Here is a 20468-nt window from a genome sequence, read left to right as displayed (position 1 = left end):
ATATACGGATGACATGTAAGCATAAGTAACTAACATGCAAGTATAAGCAACATCATGCGAATATACAACAATAACTTGCGAATAAAGATAACAACATGCGAACATATACGAATGACATGTAAGCATACGCAACAATCAGAGACAACATGCGGAAGCTAATAAGCCAAGCAAGATTGTTCTACAAGCATTCGCAACTACATGCACAACCAACAACAACATGCAACAATTTAACTTGAACTAAAACAACCGTTTTAACAAGTTATATCTTATTGGGCCCGGCATGCATCCTTTTCCCTTAACCCCTCATGATTCTCCGAATCACAACCACTAAGGCATGCGATCGGATAACATTCAAAGCCACACCGTCGTGTAGACAGCCTCGGCCAGGGTAGCGAGCCCAGTAACCTCCGAGCTCTTCGTAACCAACCCTACACTCACACGAACATGGGTTGCATGTCGCGGCTGTATGTGGTACGGAATGGGAAGGATAGCAATACCAATCTTACAACGCTTAGCCGGAATTTCTCGCGGACTAAGACGCCTTAAGACTTCACCGAATTTAATACTTGAGTTTATATGGTTTTCAAGCTCATAAGTTTACAAGTATCTTAGCTAGTTATCATCCTTGTCGCTAGACCATTTCGATCTAGTAACCGATGTAACCTCACGCGCATGCATTTAAACAAGAAAAATATCAAAGAAATTTCAAGTAAATGCAACTAAATGCTTCATGCAAACCGCGCACTAGATGGATGTCTTTAATTCCCCATCTAAGCCGGCGAAGTATGTGCCTGAACTCACAGTAAAACCGTCGATGATTCAATCTCCTTCGACGTTGCTTCACTCGCGGCTCACTCTCGGATCTTCTTCTTCGGTTAGAATCGATTTCCTTATCGATCTAACCTTGGCCGGCTGTCGATAGTCTCAGCTTGCTTCTCTCTTCTTCTTCTCTCGGCGGCAACTCTCTTCTTTTTCACCTCGCGAACCCTCTCTTCTTTCTCTTCTCTTTCGCTCACTTTCTCTCTCAATTTTCTCTCCTTACCCCCTTGAAGACTTATGCGAAAATGAGAGGAATGGAGGCTTATTTATAGAGGGTTTAAGCGGTGGTCGGCGGCCAATGCATGTGGAGCGCTCTCCTCTCCTTAGTCGCTATTAGAGCATGAAGGTACACATGGAGGATAAACGAGCTTACACCATGATTCCACTAAGTTGCCTTGATTTCTTTAATCCACCCACTAAACTCCACTAACCACCTTTGATTATTTAATTTCTCCACTAACTCCCATTAGATTAAATTAATCTTCCACCTTGAATAAATTAATCCTCCATTAGTGGGCTCCTTCCCACCTTGAATTCGCGTCCGCGTACGTCCTTGGTCGTTCAGCGTTCGGCCGGTACGTTCTGACGCGTACGTACGTCCGGTACGGTACGTGGTACATGGTACATGGTACCACTGGCCATCTCTTGATTCGTCCAGAATTCTTCGGCCATTACTTTTGTAATTCTTCTACTCTCCTCTCTTACCTTCCATTTATGTCCCTTGCGCGTCCTTGGACCAGGGGTTTTTATTTTAAATTTCACCCTTTGGTGAGGGTCATTACACTCTCCCCCCCTTAATAGAATTCGTCCCGAATTCCATAAGGTTCTGATGGTCCTGCCTCATCTTCTTCGACGAACAACTGAGGATACTTGGCTTGAATTCTATCCTCATCCTCCCAAATAGTGACCTTACGGTTCTGCTTTCCCCAAAATACTTGGATTTGAGGGATGCTTCGGTTTTTCAACTTTCGGGTTCTCCTTTGCCCTATTCCAAATGGTCCTTCGGGGTATGTGAGATTTGGCTCCCATTCTTCGATAGGCTCAGACACAATCATACTAGGATCTGGTACATGCTTTCGTAGTTGCGAAACGTGAAAAACTTTATGCAATCGCATTACCTCGGGCATAGCTAGTCGGTAGGCTACTTCTCCAACCCTTTTCTCGATCCGGTAGGGTCCGATAAACCTTACTGCAAGCTTTCCCACTTTACCAAAACGATCCTTTCCTTTTTGCGGTGCAACCTTCAAATACACCATGTCCCCGACTTCAAACTCCACTTCTCGCCTTTTACGGTCCGCGTACTTCTTTTGGCGATCTTGCGCTTTTCTCATGCTCTCACGAATGAATTTGATCTTCTCTGTTGTCTCATCGATCAACTTGTGGTTAAAACTCGTCCTCTCTCCAACTTCGGTCCAACACAAAGGCGTTCTACACGGTCTTCCGTACATCGCTTCGAACGGTGACATGCCGATACTCGAGTGATAACTATTGTTATACGCGAATTCAACTAACGGCAAATTCTTCTCCCAATCCGACGACCATTCTAAAGCACATAGTCGGATTATGTCCTCAACGGTTCGGATAGTCCTTTCCGTCTGCCCATCAGTCTCTGGATGGAATGAGGTGCTCATATGAACATCCGTTCCCAACGCCCTTTGCAGATCTTGCCAAAATATTGATGCGAACTTTGGGTCACGATCAGAAACAATATTTGCTGGCACTCCATGAAGCTTTAAAATTTCGTCTATGTACTTCTCGGCTAAGACGGGTGCTTGGTCCGTACTCCTTACTGGAACCAAATGGGCTACTTTGGTCAAACGATCAACCACTACCCATACTGCATCATTGACTCGCCCTTTTCTTATCGGTAGACCAGTAATGAAATCCATCGAGATAGAGTCCCATTTCCAAGTTGGTATGGGCAAGTTGTGAAGCAAACCTGCTGGCACTTGATGCTCTACCTTGATTCTTTGACATGAGTCGCATTGGCTTACCCATTTTGCTACTGCTCTCTTTAGTCAAGGCCAATGATAGTATCTTCGTACATCCTTGTACATCTTCGTGCTTCCCGGGTGTATACTTAATGCTGAGCTATGAGCGGCTCCTAATATCTCCTCTCGTAGTCCGTTCCGATCAGGTACAGTTATTCTCCCGTTGAGAAGTAAAGTGTCATCATCTGCTAAATGATAACCACTAGCATTTGGTCCTTCTGAACTCTTTAATTCCTCGACAATCTTCTTTAGGTTCTCGTCCTTGGGTTGCTCTTCCCGAATGCGGTGTAGTAGGCTTGCTTGAGTTACAGCTTGTAATCCCAACGGCTCACTAGATTCCCCTTCTAAGGCTAGAAGCCTTACTTTCTTTAATTCGTCTGCTAGAAACTCCACGTCTTTCTCGGCATTAACTTGTGCTCTTCTTCGGCTTAGCGCATCTGCTACTACATTTGCCTTACCTGGGTGATACTGGATCTTCAAATCATAATCAGCTACAAACTCCATCCATCTTCTTTGACGCAAATTAAGATCCGGTTGCGTGAATAAGTACTTAAGACTTTGATGATCCGTAAACACTTGAACCTCTTCTCCATACAAATATGATCTCCATGTTCTTAACGCAAACACCACAGCTGCCATTTCTAGGTCATGTGTGGGGTAGTTCTCCTCATGCTTCCTTAATTGTCTAGAGGCATAGGCAATCACTTTATCCCCTTGCATCAAAACACACCCAACTCCAACTCTTGACGCATCTGTGAACACAGAATATGGTTGGTTTGGTTCGGGTAGGGCTAATACTGGTGCTGTTGTTAGCGCTCCCTTTAGCTTCCTGAAAGCCTCTTCCACATCTTCGCTCCATACGAACGGTACTCCTTTACCGGTGAGTCGTGTTAAAGGTTTTGCGATACACGAAAATCCCTTTACAAATTTTCGGTAATAGCCTGCAAGGCCTAAGAAACTTCTAACTTCTGATACTGAGGTTGGTTTTGGCCAATCTTGGATTGCGGCGATCTTCTCTGGGTCGGCAGACACACCTTGCTCCGAAACTCTGTGTCCTAAGAATCCAATCTCCCTCTGCCAAAACTTGCACTTGCTGAACTTAGCGAACAGCTTAATTTCCCTTAGCCTTTCTAATACCTTCCTCAAATGCTCCGCGTGTTCTTCTGCACTTCGTGAATATATAAGGATGTCATCGATGAATATTATCACGAATCGATCCAAATAATCGTGGAACACTTCATTCATTAACCGCATGAATGCTGCCGGCGCGTTGGTAAGACCAAACGGCATTACCACAAACTCATACTGACCATATCTTGTTTGAAACGCTGTCTTCATCACATCTGGTTCTGCTATCGGAATTTGATGATAGCCGGAAGCTAAATCAATCTTTGAAAACCAACTTGCTCCTTTTAGCTGGTCTAACAATTCGTCAATCCGCGGCAGTGGATACTTATCCTTGATGGTTATGTTATTGATTCCTCAGTAATCAATACATAAACGCATGCTTCCGTCCTTCTTCTTTACAAATAGCACTGGGGCTCCCCATGGCGATGAACTTGGTCGAATAAAACCCTTCCCCAACAAGTCCTCCAATTGAGTCTTGAGTTCGGCCAACTCGGCTGGTGCCATACGATATGGTGCCTTAGCAATCGGGGTAGCTCCGGGCTCCAGATTAATGGTAAAAGGATGGCTTCTGGATGGAGGCAATCCTTCCAACGGTTTAAATACATCTTCAAAATCTTTGGCTACGGCAATGTCCTCAACTTCCATGCCTTCCTGGTCATCTCCTCCCATGGCGGTAAGGGTGACCAAATAAATCTCATCTTCTTCCATTGATCTTCCAATCCTTGCTGCCGATGCAAAGTATGCCGTTTTACTCGGGCTGATCCCTTTGAAAACTAGAGGTGTCCTCCCTCCATTTTCGAATATAATTCTGCTTCTGCTGCAGTCTATATGGGCTTGGTGTTCTGATAACCAATCCATTCCCAAAATAGCATCGAACCTATCCAACGGCATCACCAGCAGATTCACCGGGAGGTTCGCATCTTGCAAGACTATCGACACTTCCTTGAACCATCTTCTTGTCCTTAGAGGTGGTTGATTACCAGCAGTGTAGACATTGATGTTCACTTCTTCCTCCTCACACAAGTCTCCAAACTTGTCGGCCATTTCGGGAGTCACAAAACTATTGGACGCTCCCGAATCGAACAGTACATGTGTGGGGTTACCACCAACAAGTAATGTTCCTAAATGCAAAGCAAATATAACAAAATGCAATGCTAAAACTAACCACACAAACACACAAGCAAGCATAAACAATCACAAGAGCGTTAGAACCCAACCAAACCTGTTATAGGGCCCTTCGCGGCCTGTGGAGGTTTAGGTGGCTCTATTCCTAAAGCAAAAACTTTTGCTGGGGTTGCTTGCTTCTTTGCTAGGGGTTCCTTTGCTTGGTTCGCTGTCTGGGCACGGTTCACAGTTTGGGCGTTCGGTTTGGCCGGCTTCGATGGACATGAGTTCGCATAATGTCCTAACTCGCCACAATAAAAGCATGTGACGGTTGACAGGTTGTTGCTCTTTGTTTCCTCAACGGTTGGACAAGCTCGAGCAAAATGGCCAACTTGACCACACACATAGCATCCCCGTGGATCCGTGTTACTCACATTACGTCCTCCCTGGTTAACATTCATTTTAACCCTACCACGACCTGTGCCCCAATTTCGTCCTGCTACCTGATTCACCCTCCGAGTGTTCACAATCTTAGTCTGCTGGACTGGTTCTTTCTTCTTCTCCTGGGCCGTGATCTCCTTTTCTGTCTCAATGGCTTCCTCAACACTTACCGCTCTTTCCTCTACTTCTGCGACACTCCGGTATGTCACCGCATGCAACCTTTCTTTTATGTCTGGCCTAAGTCCATTAAAGAATCTCCGGGCCATCGCTAACTCATCATCGTTTCCTTGGTACAAATATCTCCGAAGTCTTGTAAAAACTCTCCCATAAGCTCGAACAGTCATTTCACCTTGTTCCAGTCACAGGAACTGGTTCTCTAGTCGATCACGCGATTCGGGTGGAAAGTATTTTTGCTCAAACTCCCTCTTGAGTATATCCCACGTTATAGTCTGATCTCGATAGCGAGGAACCACGCTGTCCCACCATGCACGAGCATCGTCTTCTAGGAAATTAACTGCTACCGGTCTTCTAAATTCCTCCGGACACTTGATCATTTCGAAGTGGGTCTCCAATTCTTTCATCCATGCGTCTGCTAACACTGTGTTTGGATCTCCTTTGAACTTACGGAACCCTAGGTTCCTCATCATCATCACCAATTTTAGAAGTTGATCAGATGGATCTTCAACTGAACGATTGGTTTGGTTCTGCTGCTGCTGGATCATGTGACTCAAAAGGTCTTGAATCATTTTAAGCGTCTGCTGGGTCTCTGGTACATTCGGCTCACTCGGGCCTTCCCCACGAACTGGGTCTCCTCTTGACATGTTCTGATTCGGATGATTCACGAACGGTCCAAACGGTGCAAATCCTGGCGGATACATACTCTCCGATGCACTGAACCGAGTTGAACTTGATGGCGTGTACCTTGGCATCGTAACGGGTACATCCCATTCCGGAATATACATATTTGATTCGAATATGCCTGGAAACGATTCCTCCCCTTGGGCATCCCCAAAATGCGAACCCCATTCCTCCGGACCAAACTGCTGACCTGAACCCCTTCCTGTGTCCGGCGAACGGTGCGTCGACCTGGTCCTTTCCGATCCTTGACGAGACATCTGCATCCATGTTCAACAAAGGGTTTTCTTAATCCCATCTAACCCTAAGTGATGAACGAACCGGATTCTCCTACGTGTCTACTACGACCATTTGACTCGATAAAACATTTGAAAACACGAGTAATATACAGCATCATAACCATGCTCTGATACCACCGTTGTAACGCCCCCAAACCGTACTATGACCACCAAGTCCATAGCACAGCCCCGAGACGCTACTTTGGAAACACTCGCCAATGGTCCAGCCGGGTACGAGAACAAATCAAGCCCTTCGGCCGGTCCTTTGGTGAGGTTCCCGACCACATGACTCGTCCTTAAGGCTTTGCAACCCTACGGACACGCCGTGTGTTGAGTCGACTCGGACAGAGTCTATATCAGTACAACTCGTTCCATTAAAGAAAAATCCGATTCATTGATACTTAAAAGAGTTTACTACAAACGGTACACAAAAGTTCACAAGGCCTAATGCCAAAGTTTGGGTTGCAACACATCATACTTGAGTTTTTACAGTAGACACAAAATAAAAACTATTCCGGAGTCCTATCGTTCACCACGCCCTCTAGTTCCCTCTAGGGTTACCTGCAACACAAACATTTATCGTAAGTAATCTAAGATTACTTAGTGAGCTCAGGGTTCCTGCAAAGAATTAAACCCCAATCCCAAACCCCAACGATAACAACAACATGCAAGTTTAAACATCAACATGCAAACACACAACAACTTGCGAACGTATTAACAACATGCGAACATATACGGATGACATGTAAGCATAAGTAACTAACATGCAAGTATAAGCAACATCATGCGAATATACAACAATAACTTGCGAATAAAGATAACAACATGCGAACATATACGAATGACATGTAAGCATACGCAACAATCAGAGACAACATGCGGAAGCTAATAAGCCAAGCAAGATTGTTCTACAAGCATTCGCAACTACATGCACAACCAACAACAACATGCAACAATTTAACTTGAACTAAAACAACCGTTTTAACAAGTTATATCTTATTGGGCCCGGCATGCATCCTTTTCCCTTAACCCCTCATGATTCTCCGAATCACAACCACTAAGGCATGCGATCGGATAACATTCAAAGCCACACCGTCGTGTAGACAGCCTCGGCCAGGGTAGCGAGCCCAGTAACCTCCGAGCTCTTCGTAACCAACCCTACACTCACACGAACATGGGTTGCATGTCGCGGCTGTATGTGGTACGGAATGGGAAGGATAGCAATACCAATCTTACAACGCTTAGCCGGAATTTCTCGCGGACTAAGACGCCTTAAGACTTCACCGAATTTAATACTTGAGTTTATATGGTTTTCAAGCTCATAAGTTTACAAGTATCTTAGCTAGTTATCATCCTTGTCGCTAGACCATTTCGATCTAGTAACCGATGTAACCTCACGCGCATGCATTTAAACAAGAAAAATATCAAAGAAATTTCAAGTAAATGCAACTAAATGCTTCATGCAAACCGCGCACTAGATGGATGTCTTTAATTCCCCATCTAAGCCGGCGAAGTATGTGCCTGAACTCACAGTAAAACCGTCGATGATTCAATCTCCTTCGACGTTGCTTCACTCGCGGCTCACTCTCGGATCTTCTTCTTCGGTTAGAATCGATTTCCTTATCGATCTAACCTTGGCCGGCTGTCGATAGTCTCAGCTTGCTTCTCTCTTCTTCTTCTCTCGGCGGCAACTCTCTTCTTTTTCACCTCGCGAACCCTCTCTTCTTTCTCTTCTCTTTCGCTCACTTTCTCTCTCAATTTTCTCTCCTTACCCCCTTGAAGACTTATGCGAAAATGAGAGGAATGGAGGCTTATTTATAGAGGGTTTAAGCGGTGGTCGGCGGCCAATGCATGTGGAGCGCTCTCCTCTCCTTAGTCGCTATTAGAGCATGAAGGTACACATGGAGGATAAACGAGCTTACACCATGATTCCACTAAGTTGCCTTGATTTCTTTAATCCACCCACTAAACTCCACTAACCACCTTTGATTATTTAATTTCTCCACTAACTCCCATTAGATTAAATTAATCTTCCACCCTGAATAAATTAATCCTCCATTAGTGGGCTCCTTCCCACCTTGAATTCGCGTCCGCGTACGTCCTTGGTCGTTCAGCGTTTGGCCGGTACGTTCTGACGCGTACGTACGTCCGGTACGGTACGTGGTACATGGTACATGGTACCACTGGCCATCTCTTGATTCGTCCAGAATTCTTCGGCCATTACTTTTGTAATTCTTCTACTCTCCTCTCTTACCTTCCATTTATGTCCCTTGCGCGTCCTTGGACCAGGGGTTTTTATTTTAAATTTCACCCTTTGGTGAGGGTCATTACAACGTCTCACCGGCCGAATCGCCACCCTGAATCGCTTCATCGCCCGCTCAACGGATAAATGTCTTCCGTTCTATCAACTCCTCCGAGGAAACAAAGATTTCCATTGGGACGAGAACTGCGAGGTCGCATTCCAGCAACTGAAAGAATACCTGACTAGTCACCTGGTGCTGGTCAAGCCTGAAGACGGGGAGACATTGTACCTCTACGTCTCAGTTTCCAATTCGGCAGTTAGCGGCGTTTTGGTTCGAGACGACCGCGGGGACCAAAGACCAATCTTCTACACTAGCAAAGCCCTCAATGACGCGGAGACTCGCTATCCAATGCTAGAAAAATTGGTCCTTGATGTGATCGTCGCTGCGTGAAAGCTCCGGCCCTATTTCCAGTCGTATTTTGTCGTCGTTTTGACTGATCAGCCGCTCCGCACTATTCTCCATAGCCCCCTCCAGTCCGGACGCATGGCAAAGTGGGCAATCGAATTGAGTGAATACGACATCGAATATCGCTCCCGACCAAATTTAAAATCGCAAGTCTTGGCCGATTTCATCACCGAGCTGTCTCCTAAACTCGGAGACCTTACCCCCAAGGAGGAATTCTGGACGATGTTTGTCGACAGGTCATCATCTCATCAGGGGTCCGGCGTGGGACTCATTCTTCGATCTCCAACCAGGGAGGTGATCGAGCAGGCGCTGAAGCTCAATTTTAAAGCATCAAACAATGAAACAGAGTACGAAGCCGTCCTGGCTGGACTCCGATTAGCAAAAGGGCTCGGAGTGACACACCTGCAAGGTTTCTGTGACTCCCAACTTGTGGTTAGCCAGTTTCGTGGTGAGTTCGACGCAAAGAACGGACGAATGGGAGCATACCGACAGTTTGTCCGGACGTTATCAGGAGAATTTACTTTTTTATCCTTGACGAAGGTCCCAGGAAGTGAGAATACATCCGCTGACGCTCTCGCAACTTTGGCGAACTGCTCGGACCCTGACATGCGATGCACTATTCCAGTCAAATGCATCAACCTGATCAATCTAGTCTCCGTCATTAATGACGATTCGGTTCCGATGGACGTCGATGAGCCAGTTGATGATGTGACGGATATTGCGAAACCACCAGATAACTGAAGAATCAAGATCAAGCTTTACATCAACGATGGAACCGTCCCGCCATATATGTGCTAAATATGTCCTCTTGGATGGAGATTTATATCGTCGCAGCTCGTCTGGGGTGTTCCTTACTTGTGTCAGTCGCGAGGAAGCAGAATGCATTATGACGGAAGTGCACGAAGGTGACGGAGGTAACCACTCCGGCGGACGCGCACTCGCCTTGAAGATCAAGAAGGACTATCATTATTGGCCAACTATGATAGCTGACTGCGAGGCTTTCTCAGCGAAGTGCGAAGCTTGCCAGCGTCATGGGCCCATTCGACATGTTCCACCCGAACTGCTAAGTACCGTCACAGCCCCGTACCCCTTCATGCGTTGGGCCATGGATCTCGTACCCCAAATATTTTCTGAATGTAACATACTGATCAAAGCTCTAGAATCATGAGAAAAAATTGGGTTAAGGAATTACTTAACTGGATAATACCTTGGGTATGATTGATGCTCATCATGATTAATGGAAGTGGATCTGGGGGTTCTTCTTGGATTGGTATGAAGCTGCTGACATCTTGATACTCATCTTGATCCACATCAGGTGGCTTAAATCGTTTGTCTCTCACTTTCTTTTCAGTTGGCCTGAAATCTGTATTTGGTTCTTTTGACAAAGACAAGCGAATCATATCTGTATGATCTTGGATAAGAGAATCCTTGAGAATAAAAATACTTATCTTATGATAGTTTGGTAGGAACACAAGTGTTGCATCGGGTGGTTCATGTTTGAACATCAAGAAAGCTTTGATTATTTTTCCATGCTCCAAGTTTATTGATTTAACTTGTAAGAACGCTAGATCTCCTACATCAAAAGGAAACAGTTTAGGTACATAGGAAAAGATCAAACAGATATTCATGTAGTTGTTATCAAAATAGAGTTTTAGAATGGAGCATCCTTGGGCGATCGAAGTTGTTTTCCTGAGATACTTCCAGCTTCTAACTCCAAAATGATAAATCATTTGTTGGCATAGATCTGGTGGTTTCTCCTTGATTTGAACAAAACATGTTTCTTCTGCAAAGTAACTTTGCTTCTTCATGTAACCTGTTCCTTTCTTAGCACTCATGGGATAGAACAAATGCATTATACTTGAAATAGAGAAATCAAAAACATGATCTTTCACAGTTGGTTTGCAAAAGCTCAATAATCGGTTTAAATTCACACAACTCTTTTTCAAGCAAATATCTCATTTCAGAAAAATGTTTAACCATTACATGCTCAGTTTTAGTTCTAAACGGTTCCATTTCAATGCTACACAAAGAAACTCTCAAAGAAGAGTTAAATTCATGAGACTTTTCAAACAACAAATCTTTTGGTTTAAAGAACTTTTCGAAAGAAAATGTTTCAAAAGTTGGAATCATTTTTTCAGAAATAGATTTTGAAACACAAAATTCTTTTACATTTTCTTAACCAAAAAGTTTTTCATCTTGAGCAGAAATCATCACAAAGTAATTTGGATATGTCCTAACCAAATCAATTTCCTTACAATGCTTTCTTGGGTAGTCACAAAGATATGGTATAGGGACTGGGTTTGGCACAATGCTGATCTTCTCCAAATCACTAATCAATGGCAAACTCATTTGTGTTGTTTCTAGTGATTCTTCTTTCGGGACCTGTAAAAAGGAAATAATTCTACTCGGTTGGTCCGGTTCCAAATGGGTTAGTTTTTCAAGCACAAAATAAGATTGGATAAAAGAATGATCACACTTAGCTTGAGATAGAGTCATAGGTCCAGTTGGTATAACAACATCATCCTTAGCAATGAACTGTCTCTCCTTGGCTTTTTCTCTAAGCTATTTCTCCTCGGGTCCGTCTCTGTGCTGCTCCTTCTTGGGTCCATGCTGATCCTTTCTTTCAAACTCCTTATTCTCCTTTTCTTGTTCTCCTTTCTTCCATTGTCCTCCATTAGAATCTGTAACTATCTCAATACTTTTGGGAAAAGACAAGTGCATCATACAAGAATTGGAATTTTCTAAACCTTGATCAATTACTTCCTTGGATTTTGAAAGTGTAGAAGGCTTACATTGCTTTGATTCTCCACTTGATTCAAGCGATGATTTTAGACTTTTCTCGTGAACGATAATCTGTTCAGGGACCTTCTTTGGTTGAGATGTTGACTTAGCCTTCATCTTCTTGATTTTAATGTACTCGGTTAACGCCTCATAAAGATCTGATTGCGTCTTTGCCTCCAAAGATGTTGGGGGTTTCTTTTGATTTGGGACTAAGGCTGGTTTCTTTTTTGGAGCTGGTTGAATTGTGAAATTAGCTCGGGGACCACGGTGTAGCGCTTGTGGAGCATACTTATTCCTTAGAAGCTTCTTAAGATCTCTCCACAATGTGATATTTGGCTTCTTGTAATACCAACAGTCAAATTTGCAACCACCATTTGTAAGCGTCTCATGTGAGTTGGGTAAGTGCAAAAGCTAATCTCTCCTTTCTTGTAGTGGAACCAGTCGTGCATATTTTTCTCCCGCTCAAGGTAGTCTCCTCTTCCTGCAAATTTATAGAGTTTATGAGAAAGTGGAAATTTAGAATAATTCACAGATTTAGATTTGGCAGTGTGAGAGGTTTTCTGTTGGCTGCTCTGGGTTGATCTAGATGTGTCGCCTGGTGACTTGGGTTTAAGATCTTTGTGTTGCCTTTGACGTAGCGCACCAAGCTTTTCATCGAGCATTGTTGTCATAGCAGCTGTGATTGATTTTGTTATTCTCCTTTCCAGGCTAGAGGTGGATGACTCTTCTTCTTCCATTGTACCTGAAAACAAATCAAAGATCCAACAAGTAAATAGTTCTAAAAACACGTAACCAAAACAGATCTGGAAAAATATGATCCAAATGCAATTGATTTCGTAATTTTTGAACGCGTAAAACATTTTATAAAATTCTTACAAGATGAACAAAAAATCTGGGAAAAATAGAAAGTTAAGATTAGAAGTTCAAAACCTGATTGCAAAGTGGCTCTAATACCACATGATAGACTCCTGATGAGGATCTACTCCCAAGAACACACTTTGCAAGGTCTTGATGTGGAATGGACGAAATGATGATGAACAATGGTTTGAAGATGCAGCGGAATGGATAGATGAACGGCGATGAAGGTGAATGGGGGAATTGCAGCGGATTGAATGGGAGAACGAAGTGTACTTCTAAGAGAGATGGAGATCTCTTAGACTACAAACTTGATTACAACTTAGATATCACACATTAAGAAGTAAACAAGTTGAGAAGATATTACACACTTCTCTGATCAAACAAGTAGAAAGAAGATTTTTGATTGAAATGTTTGATGAGAAACAAAAGAGAACTACATTGTCTTTTTATAGGAGAAGGGGGGACGAAGGAGAAGAGGAGAGAAGGGAGAAATAAATGCCTAGGAAATTATGCAAGAGCATTAACAAATGTCAAGCTCATGCACAATGTCTAGAAAATTACAAAAACAATAAATGCTAGTTTGAACAAGAAATAAATAGAAAATGGGCCAAGGCAAGGAGATGGGCCTTAGACCACAATTTGGGCTGGCAAAGGGGACTTGAAAGTGTTACTTAAGCCTCATTAAAAATCTTGTCAAGAAAACCCAATGGGACAAAACTTGACAAAGGAAAAAGAGTGCATAAGCAACACTTAACCCTTTATCGAACACCCTGAGCTGTGATCATCATTAGGATGGCTTGAGTCATGTCTTCTTGCTTCTTGTCCAGCTCCCTAAGTAGACCATTGATGGCTTGGTTGAACCTCTTGGATTTTGACCTTGTTAGAGGACTTGCCGGAACAATCAACGCTTCCTCTGGTACAAGCTGCTCCTCCGATGTTTCCTCAGGTTCAAGTTGCTCCTCCGATGCTTCCTCAGGTTCAAGCTGCTCCTCAGGTTCGTATGGTTTGGTTGAGCTGGCCATGGTCTCATCAGAAATACACTGCATTATCCATGAAGTCCATATGGGATGAAAGCCTAAACTTCAAAAAAACTCTATTCCACCCGATCGTAAGCCTTGCTTATGTTAGTCTTGACAGCCATATAACAGTATTTCCACGCCTGAGAATTTTTAAGATAATGCAAGATTTCATGAGTTATCAAAACATTATCGGAGATATCCCTTCTTGGAATAAACGCTGACTAAGTTCTCCAGGAGCGTTTGTAGGCGCTTAAACAACAATTTGGAGATGATTTTATTATAGATATTGCAAAGAGCAATTAGTCTATAATCCGCCACTGTTCTTGGTACCCTATCCTTTTGGGATCAATCTGATATGTGTCCCATTCAGGTTTCTTGGCATGATCTCCGACCTGAAGAATTTCTGGATTTACTTGACAATAGTTGGACCAACAGTTGTCCAATTGGATCGGAAGAAACAAGCTGAAAAACCATCCGATCATAGAACTTTGTTAGGATGAATATCTAACAAAACGAACGTAGTGTTTTAGTGTTTAAATAATATTTGTTAAAATTTCTTTATATACAGTATGATGTGGCCGCGGGATTTTCCATCATAACACAACAATTAATTTTAACTTTAGTAGCGATTGTAATATGAAAGCGATGGATTTGAAAACGTGGTGAATTAACATAATTACCAGAATACCCACGTTATTTAGTGAAATCACAGAGAAACCTAGAGCCCTAAAATCCCAAATTGTCGTCTTCATACGATTCTCATCTTCTTTTCTTGCCTCTCGTGACAATAGAGCTGCGAAGAACCAGTCTCAAGCCTTAGCTCTGGTGATTCAATCTCTCTTACTTCTCTTCTGTTCTTCGATTCTGCTTATCTTTTTGAATGATTTGAAAGCTTCTAACTTTTGTAAGCTTAAGCTTCTCATCTCCTAAGCTCCAATTCGATTGGTATGGTTTTGAGAAATTTAGTTTCATTTTGGTGAGTTAGATGATGCTAATATTGGAGGGTTTGAATCTGTTGTCAAGATCTGTGAATTGGGTTTTAGTTTTCTGTGCTGAAGTTGTGTACTTGATTCATTAAACTTTGATGAGAGGCTTATGGTTCACTGAACTTTACTGAAACTGGTTATGATTCTTACTTGAATCGATCATGATTTGTAATTCGGTAGTTTTAAAGGGGTTTAGTGTAAAATTAAAACTTTTGTGATGCTTCTCATGTGGTGGTTTGGACATCTTAGTTTGCATCAGATTCTGTATGTGACTTACGTTTTGTGTGTGTTGCTAAATGTATTGATATGAGTTATGTTTGTGTGTGTGTGTGTTAAATATGTGTTGCTAAAATGTATTATTGATGTTTTTGCTACATTGTTCAAACTTATGGTTCTAGTATGAGTTGGGGTTTTCTTTGTTAATTGGTTCTAGCATGAGTTGGGTTTTCTTTGTTAATTTTTGGGTTTAGAGTAGACTAGTGTGCTTTCCGGAACCAATTACTCACAAGGCAAGGTATATATATATATATAAGAACTATTTCAGGTCATAGATCAATCAATTAATCATCTAGACACATCGTCTCTTTGTCCTTTTCGGAATTCACTTAATAAGCTTTAGTAAATTGGTTGATGACTAGACTTGCAGTCTCCATGTTATTGATAGTCCCACGCCACTTGCTTTTGTTAAACGCTATGTGTATGTGTTGTGTCCCAGGCCCTTGGTATTATTAACTTTGGAGATGATTTATTCCTAATTTTAATGTTAAACCATCATAACACAACAAAAGCTTCAATTTTGAAAAGGTTGTGGCCCTAGAGATATTACCCGAGAGAGAGAGAGAGAGAGAGAGAGAGAGAGAGGATTATCCAAAAAGAAAGGGAAAGCGAGAAAACCTAATGGATCCGCAGCCGGGGGATGATGTGTTGTTAGCGTGTTCTGCCGAAGGAGCTGTGACAGAGATCGAACCCTCACCCTCACATCTTCCAACGGTTAGTGAATACTATAACCGCCGATGAGATAGATAGATAGACCCACAAAAATCAAAATTCCAATTTTTTTTTTAGTCCTTTTTGTTTGTTTTTAACTAACAGGCAGCTGTGGCGGCCGAGGAAACCGAAAAGGCAATACTCTCTTTGTCCGAAGCTGCGGCAAAGATCGTTCCCACAGATCTTGCGGCTTTCTTCGCCAAAGTAAACGTAATGTGAAAATTCTTTTATCTGCTCGGTAATACATATATGGTTTTAATCGATAACCCCCACCAAAAAATAAATCACAATTTCAGTCTATTTAGTCGTTGTTTGTTTGTTTTGTTGGTTGGTTGGTTATTAGGCTGTGCCGGATGCCGCTTTATGGAGCTTTTACTGTTACCTCGAGAAAGCATTTCCCCAAGTATCATCACAATGGTTGAACGTGTTCAAGGAATTTCCTTGGTCCCATGATGTCTCATCATCTCTTATTCCTAAATCTGTCTACGAAACTTCAGGCGCTTGGATCAACCAACTTCAAACTAATAAACACTGTACTTTCGTTATGTGGGCGCTTGATCGCCTACTTCTCGTTGATTGGGCTGCACATGCACAAGATACTACTACTACTTGCTCTTCTCAGGTGGTTTATTTTGTTTTCTGTGATTGAATGACATGAATGGTGTTGTATTCACTCACTCGGTTACCCTTTAATTTCTATTATACTCCATTGTTTTCTACTTGTAGGTGGCAGCATTTGTTGCATTAGCCATCATGTTGCGTAGTAAACCTGCTGCTTTGACTTATCTTTTACCCATGCTGAGGGACAGACCTAGGTATCAAGGCGAGGACAAGCTTCCGGTTATAGTTTGGACGATGGCTCAGGTTATTTTTATTTTTTGTAAACTAGCTAGGATAGGAGGATCACGAGTGTGTCTGAAATTTTTGGTTTTTTTGTTAATTTTTCTTAAACTGTAAAATGGTGGCAGGCCTTCTTCAATGGTGATTTATGTGCTGGCTTGTATTCGTGGGCACATAACTTGCTGCCACTAGTCGATTATAAGAACAAGAGCTACAGCCCTCAGTCAGTGGATCTCATCCTGCGATTTGTTGAGATGTGAGTCCAGTTTTTTTTTCTTCTCTTGTCATCTCCCTCCCTCCTGTGCTGTATGTAATGTTGTAACAACCATCTGATCTTGTTTTTTCTTTCAAATCAGCATTTTGTCGGAGCCAGACGCTCGGACCATACTTTTCAATGGAGCTGCTGTTAGGGAGAGAAAACAGCTGATGATTCCACCTTCTTCATTTGAGATCTTGGTGCGGCTTACATTCCCTGCTTCATCCGTAGAGGTAAGGGAATTTATATAAACAAAACAAAACAAAACCTTGATGCGATTGTCCATTCTGATCACAAGCATGGTGCGCACAGGAAACAGAGAGGTTTGGTACAATTTACCCCTTGTTGAAGGAAGTAGCGTTTGCGCCAGGAGGCAACACAGTGAAACATATATTCACTTTTTCCTTGAAATTAGCTGGAGATGTGTCACCGAAAACAGAAAATCCTGGTCTAGCCAAGGAAGCTACAGCAATCGCTATCAGGTGTGTCACCGAAAACGTTGATTGCTTTAAGCAATGGGATATTCTCTATAAAAAAATATAGAAGCTAGTGTTGCTCTTCTTAAAAAGCTTGTAGACGAATGGAAGGATCATTTGCTCAAACTATTATCATCACCGAATGATACTCTCACTGTCTATGATGCTATACATAACTTCAGGATAAAGGTAATTAATGCCTTTCTTAATTAAACTCTTCTAAGCTATAACTAATAATGTCACCCGTATCTTCATATCTGACCTCACTTGCTATGTATGCCTATAGAACGAGCATGCCATCGCTGAAGGAGTAGCCAATTGTTTTCTTTACAAAGAAGCTGACAAGTCCTGCAAACTGATCTCGAGGAGACTCTCCCGTGGAAATGACGGCCTCAAAATAGCACCCCTTACCGCCATAACTATAGCAGCTGCAGGAGCCGAAGGAGCTGTGACAGAGATCGAACCCTCACCCTCACATCTTCCAACGGTTAGTGAATACTATAACCGCCGATGAGATAGATAGATAGACCCACAAAAATCAAAATTTCAATTTTTTTTTTTAGTCCTTTTTGTTTGTTTTTAACTAACAGGCAGCTGTGGCGGCCGAGGAAGCCGAAAAGGGAATACTCTCTTTGTCCGAAGCTGCGGCAAAGATCGTTCCCTCAGATCTTGCGGCTTTCCTCGCTGACACATTGGTAAGTGCATGCATGTTTAATTTCAGTAACCCTCCCTAATCCCAGTAATCAAAATTCAAAACTTATTAAATTTACTCTTGTTTTTTATTTGTTAATAGGACAAGCATTGGCCTATTCCAAGTAAGCAGATATTGATATTAGTCGATTACTATGGGGATAAACTTAGCCAAGTATCATTCCGATGGGTCAAGATGTTCCAGGAGACTTCTTTATCCACGCTGATCCACGTGAGCGAGCTAAATATTTCTTATTACGTTTTTGTGCATTTGAAGAGTCTATTGGTCGGGTAGTTTCTTAGAGCTGATATCTTAATTAAATCAATAGGTTCCGTTTCCTCAAATTCCTCCTACATCTGTCTACGAAACATCAGTTGATTTTATCAACATACTTCCATTTGAAACAACACTACGTGCCTTTGTACTGTGGGCGTCTGATCTCATTCTCACTGAATGGCCTGGAGTTGTCAAAATAGAACAAAACAATTCTAACAAATCTAAGGTAATTAAAACGCATCAATTTTGTGTCATTGATTGATTGAATGGGTGTATTCCCTTACTTAACTTTGTTTGTTTCACTGAGACTCCTATGTTTTGTTTTCTACTTTTAGGTGGCAACATTTGTTGCATTAGCCATGCTGTTGCGTTGTAAACCTGATGCTTTGACTACTGTTTTGCCACACCTGAGGGAGACACCTACTTATCAAGGCGAGGACAAGCTTCCTTTTATTATTTGGATGATGGCTCAGGTTCATGTCATGTTATAATTATTTTATTTTTTTTGGTGAACTCAAAGCTAGGACTCTACCAGAAATTTGTGTGTTTTGTTAAACTTTCCAACTTTATACAGGCCTCCCAAGGTGATTTATCTGCTGGCTTGTATTCATGGTCACGTAACTTGCTGCCACTAGTCGGTAATAACAAGTGCTACAGCCCTCAGGCAATGGATCTCATCCTGCAATTTGTTGAGATGTGAGTCCAGTTTTTCTTGTCATCTCCCTCCTCTGCTGTATGTAATGTAACAACCATCTGATCTTGCTTATGCACTTAGGATTTTGACGAATCCAGAGGCTCCGACCATACTTGTAAACGAAGCTGTTAAGGAGGGAGAGCGGCTGATTCCACCTTCTTCATTTGCGATCTTGGTGCAACATACATTTCCTGCTTCATCCGCTAGAGTAGAGGTAAGTAGTAGTGTTGGAATTTATATAAACAAAAACAAAACCTTGATGCATGCGCTTGTCGTTTCTGATCATAAGCATGGTGCGCACAGACAACAAAGAGGTTTGAGGCAATCTATCCCTTGTTGAAGGAAGTAGCCCTTGCACCAGAGAAGGCGACAGGAAGCGACACAATGAAGCAGATATTCACGTTTTCATTGAGATTAGCTGGAGAAGGTGCTGGTAACAAACGAAAACCTTGAATCCTTGAGTAATCTACTTCCCTCTCTCTGTTTGCCAAATAGACTTGTAATGGATTACCGTTGTTACACAGGAAATCCTGTTCTAGCCAAGGAAGCTATAGCAATCGCTATCCGTTGCGTGAAAAAAAACGTTGGTTGCTTTAAGCACTGGGATAATCTCTATACGGAGAATATAAAAGCAAGTGTTGCTCTTCTTAAAAAGCTTGTAGACGACTGGAAGGATCATTCCATCAAACTATTATCTTCACCAAGTGATACTCTCGTTGTCAAGCGTACTATATATAGCTTCAGGGTGAAGGTAATGCCTCTCTTAGACTCGTCTAAGCTATAACTAACTTCACCCATATTTTCTTCTCTGACCTCACCTGCTATGTCTGTAGAACGATGAAGCCATCGCTGAAGGAGTAGCCAATTGTTTTCTTTACAAAGAAGCTGACAAGTCCTGCAAACTGATCTCGAGGAGACTCTCCCGTGGAAATGACGGTCTCAAAATAGCACCCCTTACCGCTATAACTATAGCAGCTGCAGGAGCCGCTGTGGGAGCCGCACTTGCTCTATCTTCCCATACCCATAAGCTCAAGAATTGGCTCTCTCCAAAACCCTCTTCCCTTATCTAGTTTCACTATCATCATGAACATCTTCATATGTACTCTGTGGCTTTGTTGTATATCTTTGATTTAAGATGCAATGACTTGTTTGATATTAGTAATGTATTAGCTACTTGTTGTAATCCCTTTCTTTGAAGCTATTATTATGATATTGCGAAGAGCATTATCTCTTATAATTTAGGATTCTGTTCTTGGAATAGAGATAGTAAATGATAGGAT

At 42.3% G+C, this 20468-nt stretch overlaps 2 protein-coding genes and 1 pseudogene across 3 annotated transcripts; all 3 read left to right on the top strand.

Moving 5' to 3' along the window:
- The first annotated feature begins 9402 nt into the window (after positions 1–9402).
- Positions 9403–10065, top strand: LOC147937417 (uncharacterized). Its single transcript, XM_087468796.1, has one exon. The coding sequence runs from the start codon at positions 9403–9405 to the stop codon at positions 10063–10065; it is 663 nt and encodes a 220-aa protein (XP_087324922.1).
- A 28-nt stretch (positions 10066–10093) lies between these two features.
- LOC147937416 (uncharacterized) lies at positions 10094–10492 on the top strand. The gene has a single exon (XM_087468795.1). The coding sequence runs from the start codon at positions 10094–10096 to the stop codon at positions 10490–10492; it is 399 nt and encodes a 132-aa protein (XP_087324921.1).
- Positions 10493–14732: 4240 nt separating this feature from the next.
- Positions 14733–20425, top strand: LOC147937415 (uncharacterized; annotated as a pseudogene). The gene is made up of 18 exons (XR_015568968.1): positions 14733–14807; positions 15773–15958; positions 16061–16165; positions 16299–16577; positions 16682–16819; positions 16924–17051; positions 17152–17284; positions 17364–17716; positions 17814–18014; positions 18118–18222; positions 18321–18449; positions 18547–18720; positions 18830–18967; positions 19069–19190; positions 19270–19402; positions 19492–19621; positions 19713–19939; positions 20022–20425. The product of XR_015568968.1 is annotated as an uncharacterized LOC147937415 (transcript).
- Positions 20426–20468: the final 43 nt, after the last annotated feature.

This window comes from Camelina sativa, chromosome 10 (assembly GCF_030686135.1).
Source record: "Camelina sativa cultivar CO46 ecotype springtype chromosome 10, ASM3068613v1".
In the NCBI taxonomy this organism is placed as follows: domain Eukaryota; kingdom Viridiplantae; phylum Streptophyta; class Magnoliopsida; order Brassicales; family Brassicaceae; genus Camelina; species Camelina sativa.
This window is presented reverse-complemented; position numbering and strand designations above follow the sequence as displayed.